This window comes from Sus scrofa, chromosome 8, assembly GCF_054392235.1.
Source record: "Sus scrofa isolate SSC_HxYL_T2T_F1_AM1 chromosome 8, Sscrofa_HxYL_maternal_Yorkshire_Landrace_v2.0, whole genome shotgun sequence".
Taxonomy (NCBI): domain Eukaryota; kingdom Metazoa; phylum Chordata; class Mammalia; order Artiodactyla; family Suidae; genus Sus; species Sus scrofa.
The window spans coordinates 62119561-62140951 of NC_139390.1; the positions used below are offsets into that span (position 1 = coordinate 62119561).

Sequence of the window (21391 nt, forward strand, 5' to 3'; positions counted from 1 at the left end):
CATTCCTAGAGGTGGGTGGGGTGGGGGAATGGGGGGGGGGATTGCCCATAGGGATGGCTTCTCTTGAGGGCGTGGGAAACATTCTGAATTGAGGTAGTAGTGATGGTTGCACAATTTTGTGAAAATGCTAGAAACCACTGAATTGTATATTTAAAAGGGTAAATCCTATGGTATGTTAACTATATATCATTTAAAAAAATGAACAGACTACCCCTAGAGGGTAATCATATTTATTTAATAAAAACTTTTTCCTATATTAGGTTTGTAGGTTTGTTTGTTGATAGGTTTCTGTTTCTGGGAAGGAAGATGTGGGGGAAACCACCTCTGAATATCAGCCAGGGCGCTGGGAGCTGTGACCAGCACCGTCTTGGACTGCACTGTGTCTGACTGCACTATGGGCTGGGCTGGCCGCCATGGAAGGCTCCTTGGTAGTGACTGGAACTTTTATATCGGTGTTTCAATATGAGGTTTTGGTAGGAAGTAGTGTTTTTAAACTGCAAGTCTCAACCTGTCAGTGGCGCATGAAATCAATTCCAGGTTTTTTAATGAAATCAAACAAAAATGGGAGTGCATTGCCTGGGGAGAGCATCGTTGCGTGATTGTTTTGTTTCACACGCACAGATTTACATACGTACATTGCATCACAATGTAAAATGTGCTTCTGGAGTGCCTTGGTGGCTCAGCAGATTAAGGATCCGGTGCTGTCACTGCTGGGACATGGGTTCAATTCCTGGCCCTGGAGCTTTTGCATGCTGCAGGCGCTGCCCAAAAAACAACCAACCAACCAACCAAACTGTACTTCTTACTGCGGATCATAGTGAAACAACTTGAGAAACACCAGTCTAGTAGAGAGAGGAATATGTGTTCCTAAGATAGAAACAGTATATGTCATTGATTGGAGGTTGGCTATAGCAGTGAAGACTGCAGTTACTCTTCCTGTCATGATTGTAATATTTCATCTTTCATTTGCATGCAGGCCCTTCAGTGATTACTTGACAAGAGAGTCTCTTCAAATCTCTGGCCCTTCTCCCCGGATATTACGACTCTCAGTAGCCAAAGGCACCAATCCAAACTATGTTCCTCCAAAAAGTGTAAGTGGATCCATGTGACAGAAGCAGTTCCTGGTAAACTCTGTAAAATGTAGCATGTTTGTAGCTGTAACGTGCCCCCCTCTAGGTGTATATTTTCCTTCTCTTCCGGTTTATTGTCCCCTATCATCAAATGTCTGTCTCCCATGAGCCTAAAGTATCAGCCAGGATTTGATGAGAGAATGGGAACCACTGTGAGTAATACAAAAGGATCCTTGAGTGGCTGTGGGAGCTGGTGGAGAGGCTGTGGGGGGCTGTTAAGCCTATTAAGGGACTTGGGTCTGGTCATAGATCTAAAAACAGTGAGAGCCTAGGGGCTGGTCAGCAGTTTCCTAGAAGGTGTTTCCTTCCGGGGAAGCCATCACAGGCTCTTCAGGTGGGGAGGGTCTGGCATCCTCAGGCCAGGGAGAAGGGCTGATTCTCTAGGCAGGGAAGGCTCAGCAGTGTTCAAGGGTCTAAATTGCCATCTTCAGTGGAATCTGCCTGTACGTCCACATTCTAATTTTCAGGATCCCATTCCTTCCCAGTCATTTCCTAGACTTTAATATAGGAGACCATGAAGTTTGGGAATTTAGTTAGCACTGTCATGCACCCACTCACAGAATTATATTTGACTTTGGTTCTCAGAATTTTCAGTCCTATGACCATAGACAATAAGGGTTTCTTTAAGGTTCCCGTCGCAAAGACTTTCTTGTCTTTAACTACCCCTTCAGGTGGGAATTTAAAGGCCTGAGCTGATGGTCTCTTTCCTCAAGTTCTCCAGCCCACTTACTAGCAATGAGCAAAGCCCACCGTACTTGTTTATTTAGCTAAAATAATTTCTGTCAACAGCTGCCTGGTCACCTAAATCTCACTTTCTGTTTAGCCAGCGCCTGCCGTGGACCACCAGTGTCTTTTCTTATTTTGTTTTATTTATTTATTTATTTGTTGTTGTTGTTTTTTGTCTTTTTGCTATTTCTTGGGCCGCTCTCGCGGCATATGGAGGTTCCCAGGCTAGGGGTCGAATCGGAGCTGTAGCCACCGGCCTACGCCAGACCCACAGCAACTCGGGATCCGAGCTGTGTCTGCAACCTACACCACAGCTCACAGCAACGCCGGATCGTTAACCCACTGAGCAAGGGCAGGGACCGAACCCACAACCTCATGGTTCCTAGTCGGATTTGTTAACCACTGCGCCACGACGGGAACCCCCCTCTTATTTTATTTTTTAACCATTGGCTATAGAGTTATTAATACTTTTACATTTAATCAGTTCAGAAAGCAAATTCCAGATAGTCTAGAACCAATACAGGCATACCTCAGAGATCTTGTGGGTTTGGTTCTAGACTACCCCAGAAGAGTGAATACCGTATAAAAGTTATGATTACCCTACTGTAGTCTGTCAGGTGTACAATAGTATTATGTCTAAAAAAGCAACGTATATACCTTAATTTAATAAATGCTTTACTGGAGTTCCCATTGTGGTGCAGCAGAAATAATTCCGACTAGGAACCATGAGGTTGCGGATTTGACCTTTGGCCTCTCTCAGTGGGTTAATGATCTGGCGTTGCCTTGAGCTGTGGTGTAGGTCGCAGATGCGGCTCAGATCCCCCGAATTGCTGTGGCCGTGGTGTAGGCTGGCGGCTGTAGCTGCAATTGGACCCCTAGCCTGGGAACCTCCATGTGTCACAAGTGTGGCCCTAAAAAAAAACCAAAATAAATAAATACATAAATATTGCTTTACTGCTAAAAAAACAAACAAACAAACAAACAAACAAACAAAAAAAACACCTAATCATCATCTGAGCCTTCACTGAGTCAATCTTTTGGCAATAGTAACATCTGAATTGCTGAGCAGCATTATGACTATAATATACTCCTAATGAAAAAAGTCTGAAACACTGTAAGAATCACCCAGATGTGACACAGAGACACAAAGCGAGCAACACACCTTCAATTGGTAAAACACCGACCCTACACAGGGTAGTAAAACCCAGTGTGTCTGAACAGAGAACTCATCCTTAAAGTTCTGATCTGATTCTCTGTTGCTTTGTACCAAACCACCCCAAACTCAGGGATGGAAAACACCAGCCCTTATCATGCTCCGGGACTTTATGAGCTAGAAGTTCTGACAGGGCAAACTGGTGTGGCTTGTCTGCTTCCTGATGTTGGGGGCTTCAGTTGGGACACTGCTGAATAGCTTGAATGTCTGAGATGGTAGGGCCGGGAGTCAGCTGAGGGCTTCTTGACGTGTCTTAGCTGGAGCTGCTGGGATGAAGTACCAGAGCTTACACAGCGGACATGTATTTCTCCCGGTTCTAGATGCCGAGAAAGCCAAGCTCTGATGCCTATGGGTGGTCTTCTTGATGAAGTCCCCTTTTGCTGTGTGTGTGGCACATGACCCCAGTGCAGGTGGGCACAGAGGAGGTTCTGCTCTCTTCCTTGTCTTGAATCACACCACTATGGCGGTCTCACCTTCATGACCTCATCTAACCCAGTCACCTCCCCCAACCATCGCTTTGGGGTGTTAGACTTCGGCATGTGAATTTGGCAGGGGCCAGGCTGGGCGGGTATAATGTTGGGTCCGTAAGGACACCTATTGGTCATGCCTCAGCTGGGATGGCTTCTAGGCTGGCCCCAGCTGGGAAGACCTACTTGGCAGCTGCCTGCCCATGGCCTCTCCTTGTGGCTTAGCCTGCTCAGCATGGCAGTGAGTTCCAGGGAGAGTACCCTGAAATGGACTGTCCTGAGGGGAAGCATTCCCAAAGAATCAGGGAGGCCCAACATTTTTGTCATGACTTAGCCTTGGAAGTCACATTGTGTCACTGCAGTCATGCTCCATTGGTTGATATAGGTACAAGTCTGGCCAAATTCAAGGGGGTAGGGACACAAACACCACCTCCCAATGAGAGAAGTGGCAAAGAATTTATAGGCACTTAAGAGAAAAAACTTCCACATCCAATGATGTGAGTCTCTTGGTTCCTTGAACAGGGGTGTGTATGCTCCTGATTTAAATAATTAATAGCCAGTTTTTAAATTTTCAAATTAGAAAATCTCTTTCTTAGGCTTTTTTAGCTTGGAAATCTTATGTTATTTATAATTCTAGCAGTTTTTGACAATTACTTTTGAGTCCTAAATAATGTTTGGTTTCCAAACTTAATTAAATACTTTCAGACACTTTAAACGATATTTATAAATAGATTTCTTTTTCTTTCTTTCTTTTTTCTTGCTCTTTTAGGACCACACCTGTGGCATTTGGAAGTTCCCACGCTAGAGGCTGAATCAGAACCACAGCTGTCAGCCTGCACTACAGCCACAGCAACACTGTATCCTTACCCCACTGAGTGAGGCCAGTGATCAAACCCACATCCTCATGGATACTAGGCAGGTTCTTAACCCATTGAGCCACAACAGGAACTCCTTAAGTTTGATTTATTTTTAAAGTATTTTACTTCAACCATCTACATTAACAAATAAAACCTTCTCAAATGTTAAATAATTATTTTATTTTATTTTTTAAATAATTATTTAAAAATCTAATTCAGTAAACTTAGAAATACAGTGAACCTGAATTTTTTTTTTTTTACCATTGTAAGAATTGATGTTGACTCAGGTTCTTGGATTTTTTAATCACTAGAAATTGATAGGAGGCCAGGTGAGGAATTCAGACCAGGCTGTACTGGGGCTGGGGCTGCAGCAGGGGCAGGTGAGGGGGACAGGACGCAGGTGCCCCTGCTTGCTCCTTGCTCCCCCAGGGGAGGCAAGCTTGTTCCTTACCTGGGTGAGGGTCGGGGCAGATCAGTGGGTCAGGCTGGAGGGGTGGCTTAGGTGGTCTGCCCTCCCCTGCCACCTCCACCCCGCCCTGCCCCCTTGGTGTCTTGTGCAGGGACCATATGCAGTCCCCTCTCTGCCTCTGCTCAGCAGGTGGTTTTTTGTATCTTATTGTTCACACTTTGCCCCAACTTTGCATACGCATGTAGTTATTTTTAATTCACTATTGTCCTTCTGTTGCTCAGGAGACATTTGTCCAGGTGCTGGCATGCCAGTAAATGGTCCCAGGACCCAGCCTATCTCAGAATGATGTAAACTTAAGATTTCAACTTAATGTCAAAATTCTAAGTCAAATAGACATTTCAGTTTGCAGTTGTAAGTATTTACAGGCCAAATTCTCTTAAAACATGTACCTGCTTTTTATTTTTTATTTATTTGTTTTTTTATTTCAATGGTAATTTCAAATTTACTGAAAATCTGCAAAAATCAACATTTCGGTCTGTTGGCATTGTCAGTTTCGCTCCTTTGTGGAGGGGGTGTGTGTGTATGTATTTTCCCCTGAATCATTTATGGGACGTTTCCAGTTGGGGCTGTTTGGAATAAGGTGGCTGTGCGTGTTCACATACAAATATTTTTGTGGACCTGTGTTTGCATCTCTCTCAAGTAAACTCCTATAGGAGGGATGTCTGGGTCATAGGTAGCCGTATATTTAGGTTTATGAGAAACTGCTCGGGTATTTTCCAACATAAGTGTACCGTGTTGAATCTCGCTGGCAATGCATAAGTGATCCTGATGCTAGGCAGACTTTCCTATACTGGTTTTGTCCGTGTTTAAATTGTGTTTAAATGTTTAGCCATTTTAGGGAATGAATAGTGGTATCTGGTGGCGGCTTCAATGCACATTCCTGGGTGACTATCAGTGCTGAGCACTGGTCATTTGCTTGTGGGCATTTGTGTACCTTCCGGCATTTAGCGGGTTTTTTTTACATTCTTTAGGATTTTCTGCAGACAAAATCATGTGTATTAATGAAATGGTTTTCTGACTTATCAAGCTTTTACCTATTTAAGAAATTAGATTGGGGAGTTCCCCGTCATGGCTCAGTGGTTAATGAACCTGACTAGTATCCATGAGGATGTGGGTTTGATCCCTGGCCTTGCTCAGTGGGTTAAGAATCTGGTGTTGCCGGGAGCTGTGGTGTAGGTCACAGACACAGCTCAGGTCTGGTGTTGCTGTGGCTGTGGTGTAGGCCGGCAGCTATAGCTCCCATTCAACTCCTAGCCTGGGAACCTCCATATGCCATGGGTGTGGCCCTAAAACCACAAAAGACAAAAAATTGAAAATTAAAAAGTTAAAATAAAATAAAAAATTGGGTTGGACGTTCCTGTTGTGCTTAGTGGATTAAGGACCCAGCATTGTCTCTGTGAGGATGTAGGTTTGATCCCTGGCCTGACTCAGAGGGTTAAGGATCCAGTGATCCTGTGAGCTGCAGCATAGGTTGCAGATGCGGCTCAGATCCAGTGTTGCTGTGGCTGTGGTGTAGGCCAGCAGCTGCAGCTCTGATTCAACCCCTGGCCCGGGAACTTACATATGCTGCGGGTACAGCCCCAAATATCAAAAAAAAAAAAAAAAAAAAAAAGAAAGAAAAGAAAAAAGAACTGCTTTTGCAGCATCCCATAGATTTTGTATGGTTGTGTTTTCACTGTCATTTGTCTCAAGGTATTTTTTAATTTCCTTTTTGATTTCCTCATGACTCATTAGTTTTTTAGTAGCATGTTCTTTAGTCTCCAAGTAGTCAGTTTTTTCTCTTTTCTTTTCCTGTGGTTGATTTCTAGTTTCATGCCATTGGGGTCACAGAAGATGCTTGAGATAATTTCTATACTCTTAAATTGGTTAAGGTTCTGTGCCCCAGTATGTGGTCAGTCTTTGAGAATGTTTCTTGTGCACTTGAAAAGAATGTATATTCTGGGTTTTGGGGATGTAATGTCCTGAAAATATCAGTTAAGTCTAACTGTTCTACTGTATCCTTTAGGACCTCTGTTGCCTTGTTGATTTTCTGGCTAGGGATCTGTCCATTGTTGTAAGTGGGGTGTTCATGTCTCCTTCTGTTGTATTCCCATCAGTTTCTCCTTTTATGTCTTGGTTCCTCATAGTTTCTCGTTCCTTTTAAAAGATTACTGTTGATACCATTCTTAATTCCTGAGTATTTTCATCACCTCCTCATGAACTTGGTTTCTATTAGACTCCAGAGGTCTGCCTCATTGTTTGCTCCTTCGGGGGAATTCTCCTCTTCTTTTAACTGGGAAGGTTCCTGTGCTTCTTCATTTTGCTTATATTTTTCTTACTCAGTGAGATTAGGGAAAACAATTATTTGCTGTATTCTTGGAAGGCTGTTTATATGGGGGAGAGCCCCTGGGTGCCTGCATGGGTTTACAATTTTTTATTTTTTATTTTTATTTTTATTTGGCATGAGGGCTGCTTTTGGTTTGGATACTTGCTGTCGCTTTCCTTCTTGTGTGCAGACTATTATCCCTTACAGTGGGTGTGCAGGTGCACAACCTGTGTCTGCTTCCAGGGTGGGGGCAATGGGCAACGCCTGTAGGCGGCACCTGGTTGCCAGGCCTTTGACAGTGGTGGGGACCCATGCGGAGGTGGGGGCAGTGCAGTGCCCAGAGTCCTTGGCAGTGACAGTGGCAGGGTGCGTGTTGTGGGAGGGGTGGGGGTGGAGGGAAGCGTACCGCTCTCAGTTGCAAGGCCCTCCGAAGTGGAGACCCCTGAGGTGACTGGTGGCCGCAGTGCCTGGTCATAGGTTCTTAGTGTGGGAGGCTGTGGGCACCTCTGGAGTTGAGATGCTGAAGCGATCTTGCCCCTGTCCTCCTAGCTCGTGCACAAGGCTCCCTGCTACTTGAGAGCCCAGGTAAGCCCAGAGAAAGAGGTTCCTATGGAACCCAATAGGAACCTCTCTATGGCAGTTCCACTCTCCTCCCTCACCCTCCCCAGCAGTGGTGCCTTGCTTCCTGAGTGGGCTCAGGCCCCCTTCCAGGCTCCCTTGGCCATGGAGCACTGCTCACTAGCCCCACACAGCCAACCCCATCCTCTTCCAGAGCTGACCTCGGTTTCCAAGGTCTCAGCACCCAGCCCCCACCTGAGTTTCCAGGCTGTGCTGTCTGAGGCCGTGGTGCCCATGGTCTGTGCAGCTCTCTCTCTGCTTTGGCCTCCTCAGTCCAGCTGCAGCATTTTTTCTCCAGGTCTTGCAGTCCCTCCGTCATCTGGGCTGGTCTCCCCATCAGTGAAGGGGCCTGAGGGTGCGGTTCCTTTCCTCTCTCACAGCTCCCTCTCTGGAGTGCTGCTCCCTCCTGATTCCTTTTTACCTCTTCTCCTTCCTTTTTCCTTTTTGTTCTCCCAAGTTGTGTGATGGGTTTCTTGCCCCTTGGAAATCTGAGGTCTTCTGCTGGTGTCCACTGCGTGTTCTTTGTGAATCGTTCTCCATACACTGGGGTTGGTATGTGCAGGAGAAGCTGAGATCCACTCCCAGCTGCTCTGCCATCTGGGTCTCCCCTCCTTTCTTTATTTCTTCATCAGCCCTGTTTGGGATTAGCAAATTAACTTTATTAATCTTCCCAAAGAGTCAACCTTTGTCATTCCAACTTCACATTTAGTGAGATCACCTTGGTAGTTTATTTATTTATTTATTTTTGTCTTTTTGCCTTTTCTTGAGCCGCTCCCGAGGCATATGGAGGTTCCTAGGCTAGGGGTCGAATCGGAGCTGCAGCCGCTGGCCTACATCAGGGCCACAGCAACGTGTGATCCGAGCCGCATCTGCAACCTACACCACAGCTCATGGCAATGCCGGATCCTTAACCCACTGAGCAAGGCCAGGGACTGAACCCACAACCTCATGGTTCCTAGTTGGATTCATTAACCACTGTGTCACGACAGGCACTCCTCACCTTGGTAGTTTAAAACTGACCGTGGTGGGAATTTTTATACTATAGAAATTGGCAGCATTACAGAGTAGTCTTTTTCTCTGAGGAGCTAACTGTTGAACATTTATGTGCAAACTACCAGTCCTCTCTATTTTCCTGTAGTATTTTTGTGATTTCTTTTTATTTTTAAAATAGCTCATTCCTCAGTCTATTTGAAGTTCATTTTGTATAAAATATAGGGTAAGAATCTGCCCTTGCCCCAGCCCTTATTTATTCACTGTTGCAGTTATCATATACACAAGGTTATTTATTCTAGGGCAATGGTTTTTTAAAATGTGGCCTAGGTATGCATCAAGGTTCCCCAGAAGCTTTTAAGTAATCTGCACGCCAGAATCATACTCGAGTAAAAGGTCCCTTCAATGTGCAGGTGGACCAGTGGATGGTAACGTGATGGAGTGTGAAAAGCTCCTCGACAGTTACAGGACATTGCAGCTAGTATTTTCTAAGAATCCACACTTAGTTAAGTTTTATTTTAGTACCCAAGAATATCCCCAGTTATCTGAAAAGACTCTTAAAATATGCTCTTTTCCAACTATTGTGTGAGACTGGATTTTCTTCATAGACTTCAACTAAGCACAAGTGTCCTCTTAAGCTGGGTATTAAAGAGATTTGCAAAAATGTAACACATACCAATCTTCTCACATTTTTTGTTTTGGAAGATATAGTTTGTTGTCATAAAGATACTTGTATTACTGTGTAATGGTTTTTTTAGATGAAATTATAGATTATCTTAAATGTCTCTGGGAGCTCTCAGTCACTTTTTAAGAGAATAAAAAATGTTCCATATCAAATTTATTCAATTAAAAAATTGAAAAGGGGCTCTAGATCAAAGAAAATTGAGAACCACTGTGCTAGATTATATTTCTGAATTCTCTGTTTGGTTACATTGATCTATTCTTATTCAGGTATGCTTTTGCTTAAATTGTTGTCACTTTAAAAGTATTTTAGAAGAAGGCAGATGAGATATGGCCTTGTTTTTCTTCTCTTGGCCATAACTTCCTATCTTTCCCACTTCCCACGTCCCTGCTCAGTCCTTCTCCCCTGTTCCAGTTCTTGGCTGGCTGTGCACAGCACCCTCCACGCTGACCTAATCGCAGAGGTGTTTGTCAGACAAGGTTGGCTTCCTTGCTACTGTCTAGACTTTCCTTCCATCTCCCTCCCTCCACTTTTCTCCTCCCTCCGCTTTTCTCCTCCCTCCGCTTGTCAGAATCGATCCTTCCTTTGGGGCCCCATCTAATGCTTCTTTATTCATGAAAAGAGAAACCTTCTTGGATCCTCCCATCCTTCCTTTGTAATTCCTCAAAACTTTACCTGTTCTCTTTTGTGGATATCAAGTGATCAATGATTTGCTTATAGGCTTATGGTTTGTTTGAAGGAAGACTTCTTTAAGGAAAGGTACCAGTTTATTATTCTTTGTTGTATCTTACATAATATAATTGATTAAGAAATATTTGGAGTTCCCTGGTGGTCTAGTGGTTAAGGATCCAGCATTGTCACTGCACTGGCTCGGGTTTGATCCATGACCTGGTAACTTCTGCATGTCATGTGTGCAGCCAAAAAAATTTTTTTAAAAAAACTTGTTTAAAGGAGTTGCCATCATGGTTCAGTGGTTAACGAATCTGACTAGGAACCATGAGGTTGCAGGTTCAATCCTTGGCTTTGCTCAGTGGGGATCTGGCATTGCCGTGAGCTGTAGTGTAGGTTGCAGATGCGGCTTGGATCCCAACGTTGCTGTGGCTCTGGCGTAGGCCGGTGGCTACAGTTCCGATTCGACCCCTAGCCTGGGAACCTCCATATGCCACAGGAGCGGCCCAAGAAAAGGCAAAAATACAAAAACAAACAAACAAAAAAAAACCTCCAAAAACCAAAAACCAAAACAAACAAACAAAAAACTTGTTTAAGGAAGTGAATTAATGAATGATTGTTTTATTTCTTTTGTGATGGTAAGCCTTAATTGAAAGCAGTGGTTGTCATGTATTTCTTTGGTTTCCCAGACCCTGACGGGAGACAACGCTTTGCTCTTTGGAACTGCTTGATTAGCACTTCTTAGTTTTATGCAGATACATAGGACCTTTGTTTGAATAAACTTGAATAGATTGCTGAACATCACCATTTCTTGGTTTCTCCGTTAGTGAAGTAGAAATGTAAATGATAGCCCAGTTGAGGAATGAATGAATGAATAAGTGTAACTCATGGTCAGTGCTACTATCGTTATCATCCTTGTTTTAAACAAGAAGAGGTTTGGAGCACACCTGGTGTGTGACTTTTCCACCCACGGTTCAAACCCTGTTTTATTTCCAGTTATTGATTCGATTCCCCCTCCACGTCATGTGGTAGGTTTTGAGTTTGGATATAAGTAGTTTCAGTAGGAAACCATGTCATTGGAACCCGTTTCCACAGTTGAGGGGTTAGGAGTATGTTGGGGGCTAGTTCACCACTGGCCATGGGTATGCACTGTTGTCTCCCTCTCGGCCTCTGGTACGTGGTCTTACCTGTTCCAGTTAGAAGAGAGCCGCTTCAGTTCATCTGAAGCCTGGGGATTGTGATCATGTGAACCTTGGTTTCCAGAGGGCAGCAGAATTATGAATGAAGAAGATCTCTCCCGATAGTGTTCTCATGTGCTCAGGCCAAGCCCTCCTGTGGCTGAGTTTATCATTGTACTGATTAGCATGGCCATTTATCTGTTAGTCATTGTGTGTACCTGTCACTCCCCACCCCCCCTGTCTTTAGTTTAACGGTAAGTTCCAGAAAAAGCTAGATTGGAATCTAGACAGCCTACTTTGAGAAGGCAGGAAGCTGATCCTTTCAGCTCTGAGCACAGGTACCTGCAAGATCTTAATAATTTCTGCTGGCCTTAATGAGAAGCCTGGTCCCCACAGCTTTGTCATTTTCATCCAGATAGTGTTTATTGTTGGATGCTGGTAGGGACTGTTTTCTTGTTCTCCCCTAGATTGAAACCAAGATTTCGACATCTGCCCTGAATGCTGTTGCAACTCCAAGAATTGTAGACCTTGCCCAACCCAGGATTAAGATCGAGGGTCTGTGCTTTGAAAGAGAAAGTAATGAAATGCCCATCCGTCCGGTAAGCCATCACTGCCCTGGCCTCCCCAACCCTGACCCTTCCTGCCCTGGCCTCTCCTGCCCTGGCACCATCACTGCGCTGGGTCCTTTCCCACCATCCCCCTTCCCGCCCTGTCCCCTTCCTGCCCTTGGCCCCTTCCTGCCCTGACCCCTCCCACCCCCACCCCCTCCCGCCCTGGCCCCTTCCCCCCCCCCGCCACCCCCTCCCGCCCCTGCCGGCACACTCCCGCCGTGGCCCTGGCCCCCTCCTGCTGACCTTCTTCTTGTTCTGAGGGTGGGGCTTTACCTCCACAGCATAGACCAAAGTCACTGGAAAAGAGAGCCTGGAAAGCATGGTGTGTGGCAGGAAGGAAGACCTGGCACCCATGTGCAGAGGGCTGGGGTGGGGGGATGAAGAACATGGACTCTGTGTGTGCCAGGTACTGTGTCCAGGACACAAAATAAACAAGTAAGCAGATGAGGTAATGCCAGGGAGTGATGAGTGCCATAAAGAAAATAAAATAGGAAAAAGGGGCACCTGTGGCCGGGCGGGGGAGTAAGCCGCTTTGCGTGTGGCGGTCAGTGAACACCTGTCCGAGGAGGGCATTTGAGCCAGACCTGAGCACTGAGAAGGAGGCATCTGAGTGAGAACGTTCTGGTGAAAGGAAGAGCACACGCCACACACACCACCGCCCTCCAGTTGGGGCGGCCCTGGATCGAGCCAAGCGAGCCGGGCTGTAAAGATGGCAGCTCTGGTTCCAGGCTGGAGGACCTGTGATCGCAGGTAAGGCAGGTGCTGAGTGGGGACCGGACACACACGGGGCCTGCTGTCCGCCCTGCTCCCTGACACTCGCCCCCACCCGTGGCTGTGACTACCTGGCCCATTCCCAATGGGGTTTCTAATAAATACCTAAGGATTGTGTTGCTAAAGGAGGTCAGACCAGTTTCACATTCTTTTTGTCTTTTTAGGGCCACAGCCATGGTATATGGAAGTTCCCCGGCTGGGGGCTGAATCGGAGCCACAGCTGAGGCCTATGGGCAGCTTGTGGTAATGCTGGATCTTTAGCCCACTGAATGGGTTTGAACTCAGAGACCATGTTGGGTCCTTAGGTTGCTGAGCCACAACAGGAACTCCAGAAGTCAGACCAACTTCACCCTCATTACAGGAACCCGGGGATTTGATATGGAATGCTGTTAGGAAATTCCCTAGGAAATCAAAAACCCTTGGGAGTTTGCCAAAGGGACTTACCTGGTGACCTGTGGCAAGTCACTTGGTTCTTAGTTTCCTTCATGTGTAAGATGCGAATTAGAGGCAGCCTTTTTATTTGCTAGGATTGTTTAGAAGTTTAAAAAGTTTTTTTTTTTTTTAAGTGATACTACTGCAGGTAATCATACTCTTAGAACCCAAACTCATCTGTATCAGATGATATGGATTAGGGTCAGTGTTCAGTATAGAACATTTTCAAGGCTGCTGAGTGGTATTTGCTGTCGTCCTAATTCTTTTAATGAGCACGTTAAGAGAGAGGATAGTAGCTCTATGCCATGGTTCCTGTTTTACCAATAAAGCAACGAGATAGGATAGCCTCCTGGCAGAGGTGGTTTCCAAAGTAAAAGCAAAAGGAGTCAGTTAGTCAGTCGGTCAGTCAGTTGGTCAGTCAGTCCGTCATTTAGTCAGTTGATCAGTTAGTCACTCAGTCATTCAGTCAGTCAATCAGTCGGTCAACTGAATGTAGGTATTTATTCAGCACCAGTCACGCACCAGCACCAGCCCAGCTTCTGGCAATCCAGGCCTTCTCTCAGACAGCTGCATCCTAATGAGGAGAAGCAGATAAGACATGAACTAGCTGGGCTCAGTGAGGTGTAGGTAGGGCCATGAAGAAGATGAAGTAGGTTCGGAGGAGGAGGGTGCTCAGAAAGGGAGCTTGATCTTGGCCAGTCAGGGAGGAGCTCCTTGAGGACGTGATGTTTGAATCTCAAGACCTGAGTTCCTCAGCCGTGGCGAGACAAGGAGAGAGCGCTTCACACAGAACCAGCCGGTGCACAGGGCCTGGGTGGGAGGGACTGGGCCAGGGGCTGACAGTGGCCAGGATCACACCACCAGGGTGGGACAGAGGAAGAGGAGGTGCGTTCTGAGGCCTGCAGCAGATCCTGAGGCCTTCCAGCCCCGCGAGGAGCCGGTGGAGAGCCACTGCAAGGTGTCAGAGCCAGGAGTGACAGGGCTGGCTCGGGCCTCAGAACGCACCTCCCCTAGAGTTGTCGGTGACGGGTGTCACAGATACAAGGCACTTACAGCCCTGGCTCGTGGCGCGCACTCACTGAAATGCCCCTTCCTCCCTCAGCAGCACAGAGACCACTTAGGAGGGTCTGGAGTGGAATCCGGAGCGGGGCGACAGTGACTCTGTTAGGGCTGTCGCTGTGAAGGGGAGACGCGGTGAAATTAGGGGCACACTCTGTGTCTTTCCCCTCTAGGTATCCCGTGCTGCCCTGCTAGCCAGCGCGAGCCCTCGGACGCTGGCTCTAGCGAGGGCCAGGCCCCCACATCGGGATTACCTACTTCCCCGTGATGTCCATTGGCCTGTGTCTCGGGCTGCTCTCCATTCCAAAATATCTCCCAGAATTCAAGAACTAGCGAATCCCAATACAAGGTATGTCAATTTAAGGCTGAGGTGGACAGGAAAGCCTAGGGTTGCCAGGGAGAGGGAAAAGTTGACCTAATAATTTCAGCGAAAAAAAAACTGTAGAAGTGGAAGAAATTTTAAAACTCATCTCCCTTGTTCCATTTATTGGGCTTCTTACCTTAAATATAAGGCTATAGTTAGAAGTGTTAGTGGACTAGTATTGGGCTTGAGACCTAGGTGTCAACTCCGTAACTATGGGTGTGGGATTATTTATCTAACATATATTGTTAAGGGAAACAGGGTACAGGACAGAAACATAGCATGTTGCAATTCGTGTAAGAAAGAAATATATACATGCCCTGTATTTGCTTCCATCTTGGAGGAGCAGACAAGAAGCTAGTAACATGGTTCTTTGGGGGCCTAGAGAGCTGGAATGGGAGGGAGGCTTATTTTCACTAAATAGGCTTTTGTGTTTTTCAGTGTTCTGGTGTCATACACATGTATGACCTATTTCAAATAAATCAGAACATATTCCACAAAGAAGAAATTGCCTCTAACTCCTGTTCATTTTTTAGAAGACCCCATAACTTCCTTGGACCTCAATTCATGTTGTTACCTTTGAGGATTCATGCCTGATCCTCTTTTTATTTTATTTTTATTTTGTGGCCATCCCATGGCATATGGAGTTCCTAGGCCAGGGATCAGATGCGGTCCACAACGCTGGGTCCTTTCACCCACAGTGCCAGGTATTGAACTCCCATCCTAGGGCTGTAGAGATGCCACTGATCCCATTGCACCACAGTGAGAACTCCCTGATCCCTCCTTTTTTTTATTTAATTTTTAAAAGATTTTTATTTTTTCTATTGTAGATGATTTTCTTTTGTTTTCTTTTTTCTTTTTGTAATTCTTAATTTTTTTTTTTTTTTTTTTTTTTTTTTTTGCTTTTTAGGGCCCCAACCTGTGACATATGGAGGTTCCCAGGCTAGGGGTCAAATCAGAGCTATAGCTGCCAGCCTATGCCACAGCGACAGCAATGCGGGATCTGAGCCGTGTCTGTGACCTACACCACATCTCATGGCAACGCTGGATCCTTAAGCCACTAAGCAAGGCCAGGGATAGAACCCGCAACCTCATGGTTCCTAGTCGGATTTGTTTCTGCTGCACCATGACAGAAACTCCTATAGTTAATTTTCAATGTTCTGTCAATTTCTGCTGTACAGCGAAGTGACCCAGTCATACACACGTTGTATACATTCTTTGTCTCACATTATCCTCCATCATAAGTGACTAGATATAGTTCCCTGTGCTATACAGCAGGATCTCATTGCTTATCCACTCCAAATGCAGTAGTTTGCATCTACTAATCCCAGACTCCCAGTCCATCCTATTCCCTCTCCTTCCCCCTCCCCACTGGCAACCACACCTGATCCCCTTTTTAAAGCACCATCAGCAAAACCTAACTGAAGAAGCTTCAGTAGTCTCGAGCTCAAGGAATAGGAAATATGTTTGGTTTTATTAATGAAATATTTGAATATTTTTATAATGCATTTTTCCTTGAAGAAAATGTTCAAAATCAAATGAAATGACAGTCACTCTCTGTACATTGACAAAAGAAAAGAGTAAGATCAAGTTCTAAGATTCTACTCAGGGAGTTCCCGTCGTGGCGCAGTGGTTAACAAATCCGACTAGGAACCATGAGGTTGCGGGTTTGGTCCCTGCCCTCGCTCAGTGGGTTAATGATCCGGAGTTGCCGTGAGCTGTGGTGTAGGTTGCAGACGCGGCTCGGATCCTGCGTTGCTGTGGCTCTGGTGTAGGCTGGTGGCTGCAGCTCCAATTCGACCCCTAGCCTGGGAACCTCCATATGCCGCGGGAGCGGCCCAAGAAATAGCAAAAAGACAAGAAAAAATAAATAAATAAGATTCTACTCAGGTAGCAAAATTATTATTTGGTGGTCAAGGTTAAGAATGGAAACTTCAAAACATTGATTTCTTTAAGTTCCCCGAGGACTGACTTTCCGGCTTGCTTTAGCATTGCTAAATTATTAACAAATTTCCAGAATTTACTTTCTGTGCAAAGAGGAAAGACTTTGGAATCTGACACATATCCAATCTAGATTTGGCCATAGGTCATTCTTACCACTTTCCTGAGCCTTCATTTCTTTATCACCAGGAGGTGATGACACCTATTTTATGAAAATCCAAATGGGACAGTGCCATGATGCCTAACGCATAGCAGGTGCCTGAGGAGTGTTTGTTCCTCTTTCTTATTTCAGGTTGAATTTTTTTTTCTCCATTTCAGGAGTCCTATGCACATTATATACTACGATCCAGAAGTCTTTAAGGTCAAGCCAGCTGCCTTGAAAACACGGTGTTCTCCAAGGATCCAAGAATTGGCAGAACCTCTCAGGCGTTAAATACACAAGCCACGTCAGTCCACCAGCAGTTATGTTTCTAGAAGACATAACAGATACCTTAGTTCCCTAGTCTGGTTCTGTCCAGCAGTATCCACCCCCGACCCCCACCTCCAACACACAGACCAGGAACACCACTCTGACCTGGAATAGCAATTGCTCCTGTCACCTGTAATCACATCAGGTCTGGGGCCTCCGACATGTAATAAAACAGAAAACGGCAGCCTGCCTTCTGGTCCTCACGGTCCGCTCACATGCCCCTGGGCTGTTTCACTGCTCAGACGTGAAGAAACACTTTCTTACATTTGCCAGTTTTGCTTTTCCCTGCAAGATCCGAGTTTTCCAGTAGGTGATTTGGCCTTGGCACCCTGAGAACTGAAATCACGATCTGTGTCACTTTTCCCGTGTCCCCTAATTACCGAAAAATAACCTAGAAACAGAAAAGCTTTTGTGGGTGAGTTAAAATGGTTTTTATAATCTGTAGATGAAATCTAGGGAGCTGACTGCCGTGACTTAGTGGGTCTCCTCCACTGATCACTGTTCCCGCCCACGTGCTCAGTGTCATTTATCAATGTCAGAAAAAGCAAGATATTTGGTAAGTGGTCTGAGGCTTTGTCCAGATGCATCTGCCCATAGTTTTTTAATTTATTTTATTCTCTCCATGGATTAGTATTATGCAAATTAAACTCTTATGGCTTATATAGACTTACAGGAAAATGAACTTATTTGAAAACCACTTTTACAGATGAATGAGTTCTCTCTGAGGCCTTTGTGTTAAGGAGATAACTAGTGCCATGAGGAGGCAAGACCGTACAGTAGTGCATTTTTTTTTTTTTTTTTTTTTTGGTCCTGGTTTTGGTTTTGGGTTTCTTTTTTGTGGGGGGGGGGTGGTTAGGTAGGAAAAAAGTTGGGTTTATTGATTAAAATGAAATATGGGGATGCAGTTCTTTTCCTAGCTCTGATTAAAATAGGCCAAGAGCTATAGGCTTTTTATTTGTATTTATTTATTTTTGCTTTTTAGGGCCACACCCATGGCATATGGAGATTCCCAGGCTAGGGGTCTAATCAGAGCTGTAGCCACAGGCCTACACCACAGCCATAGCAATGCAGGATCCCAGCCACGTCTGCGACCTCCATCACAGCTCATGACAACACCAGATCCTTAACCCAATGAACAAGGTCAGGGATCGAACCTCAACCTCATGGTTTCCACTGTGCCATGACGGGAACTCCAGTTATATATATTTTTAAAATACCCTTTTCCACTAAGGTCCCATAGGCCCTTGCGTGTGTTTCTCTGTGCTGTGCACCAGGACCTGGTTGTCTGTCCCCTCCATGTGTAATCGCTATTGGATTTGAATCCAATAGCCAGGGCTGGTCCCTTTTCATGGTCCACACTCTCCAGCCGGGCCGAGGTAGGTGGTTTGTCTCCGCTCTGGTTGCACAGCAGATGCATTTTCTATGCTTTTAGAGTAAATCACCTAAATCCCCCACATTGGGCCTGCAGGTCAAAAAGTCCAAGTGGACTTTGTCTGGGATTCAGATAAATCATGAAATTTATAAAACCCAAGCACATTTCTGAGACACCTTCAACGTTTGTAAGTTTGGGGACATGGTGAATGTACCTGTGAAGATGTGCTCCGAGGAGATGGACTTCTGGCAAGATGGCAGGAGGAATGCCAGTGATCACCCTCCTCTAAAATGTGTAATATTGTTATTATCTTAAAATTACAGTTTCTGGAAATGGCCCTTGGGACAAATAGCTAATGAAGAAACATCTATTCAAGGATATCCATCAAAATTCAGTAAGTGGGAGTTCCCGGGTGGCCCTACAGTAAAGGATCTGACATTGTCACTGCTGTGGCACGGGTTCTGTCCCTGGTCTAGGAACTTCTGCATGCTGTGGACACAACCAGAAAAAAAACTGAGTAAAAGCTATGTGAGAGCCTGTGATATTTGAGCCACATTTAAGCAGATTGTTTGTTTCTTGCCTCAATTTCAGTTGTGTTTTTAAATTGCTAAATTATATTTCCCTTCTGCCTGTTTCCTCCCTTTGACTTGGGTACAAGCATCTTAGAGCCTAATGAATGTGACATTCAAATGTGGTGATCCCCCCACTCCCAACAAGTAACATTCCCAGCATCGTGACTCATCATAGCAGGAAACCAAGACAGGACGGCCACACAACCGTCCTTACCTCCACCACCACCTCAAGTGACGGACAGCCCATCTGCATCCCTCTTCTGCCTGGTTTCTGGTTAGTTGTATATTTATTTTTCAGCTGTGCCCTCAGCACATGGGCGTCCCTAGGCCAGGGATCTAATCCAAGCCACAGCTGTGACCTACGCCACTGCTGCAGCAATGCTGGGTTCTTAACCCACTGGAACTCCTCTGGTATTTAATCTGAGTTTATTTTTACTTTCTCAGTGGAGTATACACACTCATTTCGTGCATATTCATATATGTATGTGCCTGTGTTTGTTTTTATTATGAATTTGTGTGTAAATTGAAAACTTCCTAAAGAGTAAAACTTCCAAAAACTACCTTTACAGAAATAGTTAAGGAGGAGTTCCCTTCGTGGCTCAGTGGTTAATGAACCCAACCAGTATCCGTGAGGACGCAGGTTCGATCCCTGGCCTTGCTTGGTGGGTTAAGGATCCAGCATTGATGTGATCTGTAGTGTAGGTCACAGACTTGGCTCGGATCCCAGTAGCTGTCGCTCTGGTTCAACCCCTAGCCTGGGAACCTCCATATATATGCTACAGGCGTGGCCCTAAAAAGAAAAAAAAATTAGTTGTTATAATTGAATAATCTCATTGAGGAATACTGCAGAGGCCTACGATGAACTACCAAATTTATAATAACCTCACTGAGGAGTTCCCGTCGTGGCACAGTGGTTAACGAATCCGACTAGGAACCATGAGGTTGCGGGTTCGATCCCTGGCCTCGCTCAGTGGGTTAAGGATCCGGCGTTGCCGTGAGCTGTGGTGTAGGTTGCAGACGCAGCTCGGATCCCATGTTGCTGTGGCTCTGGCATAGGCCGGTGGCTACAGCTCCGATTGGACCCCTAGCCTGGGAACCTCCATATGCCACGGGAGTGGCCCAAGAAATAGCAAAAAAAAAAGAAAAAAAAAATAACCTCACTGAGAAGTTCAGTGATGTTCTCAGCCCTCTTAGCTACCTGTAATTGCTGTAAATGCCCACCTTTCTTCAGCTTTTACCCCCAGGTGATTGTACACCTGCTCCTGTTATAGCCCGTGGTGATATTTAGCTTCCTGTTAGAAGGAGAAAGGTGGAGAATGGGATTCTCTCCTTAGTAGAAAAGTGAAATTTAGGCAACTTAAGATTTTCCGTTTTGGGAAGTGATGTCAGTGAGACCCTTCACGATCTACCACAGCCATAGCTCACAGCAGCACTGGATCCAAGCCATGTCTCTGACCTACACCACAGCTCACGGCAATGCTGGATCCTTAACCCACTGAGCGAGCCCAAGGATCAAACCCAAGTCCTCATGAATGCAGTTGGGAACTCAGTATTAAAATTAGTGTGAAGAAAATCAACTGCCTTAATGTACCAATATAAATAACTATTTAATAAACATCAGCGTTTTTTACAGGGAAGTAAAAAGGAAAGCTTCCCGTTGTGAATGGTCTCTTTTGTTGATGGCAGTTCACCGCCAGTTGCAATGTTGGTGTTTTCGAGAGAGGAGGTGAGCAGGAGTCCTTCTACTCCACCATCTTTTCTCCTTTTTCCCCCTTGTTAATGGGTGTTTCATTTTACTAAATAGTGAACTGATGAGTAATAATTGACCACTATTTTTTTGGCTGCACCTCCAACATATGGAAGTTCTTGGGTCAGGGACTGAAACCGAGCCACAGCTGTGACCTGCTCTACAGTTGTGGCAACACTGGATCCTTAACAATAATTGACCACTATCATTCTGGTAGCTGTAATTGGAAAGCAGTAGCAGGAAAGCACCTCACATTTAAGTAGTGATTTTAACTTCTTCGGTTCCCAAATATTACTAGTTTTACCATCAATTACACTCTTACAGTGAAGTGATAGAGAAGCCATTATTCTACCTTGTTTTGATTTCTTACTGAAAAACAAAACCAGAAGTTATATACCAAAGTGCTAAACCACGCATCATCTGGGTGTTGTTTTATTGTATTTAATTGTAGATTTGCTGCTTTTCTTGAACAAAGAAATGTTCTGTACTCTGGAGTTTTATCTGAAAGACTGAGACTAAACATGTTGAACAATCTCCCCAGATTGTTTTAAAAATTGGTAACAATTCTAAATAGCTTCTTTTGGAACCAGAAGGAACAATTAAATATGGGTATATATTAAATATAAATACATGTTTTTAAAATTTGACCTCAACTATTTCTTTTTTATTTTTTAATTGAGGCAAAATTGGTATATATCATATAGTAGTTTTGAACTTGAGTTTTGGAATCAGGCAGACCCTTGGTTGGTCAC

At 45.1% G+C, this 21391-nt stretch overlaps 1 protein-coding gene across 1 annotated transcript in view; it reads left to right on the plus strand.

Moving 5' to 3' along the window:
- The window catches only part of SPMAP2L (sperm microtubule associated protein 2 like), a 43387-nt gene extending 25773 nt beyond the window's left edge, over positions 1 to 17614 (plus strand). Inside the window, exons 6-9 of the mRNA XM_084972334.1 lie at positions 977 to 1091; positions 11772 to 11903; positions 14351 to 14526; positions 16798 to 17614. Of these exons, the coding sequence (XP_084828460.1) occupies positions 977 to 1091; positions 11772 to 11903; positions 14351 to 14526; positions 16798 to 16912 (538 nt within the window). The 3' untranslated portion in view covers positions 16913 to 17614. The remainder of the gene's footprint in view (positions 1 to 976; positions 1092 to 11771; positions 11904 to 14350; positions 14527 to 16797) is intronic.
- The last annotated feature ends 3777 nt before the right edge of the window (positions 17615 to 21391 follow it).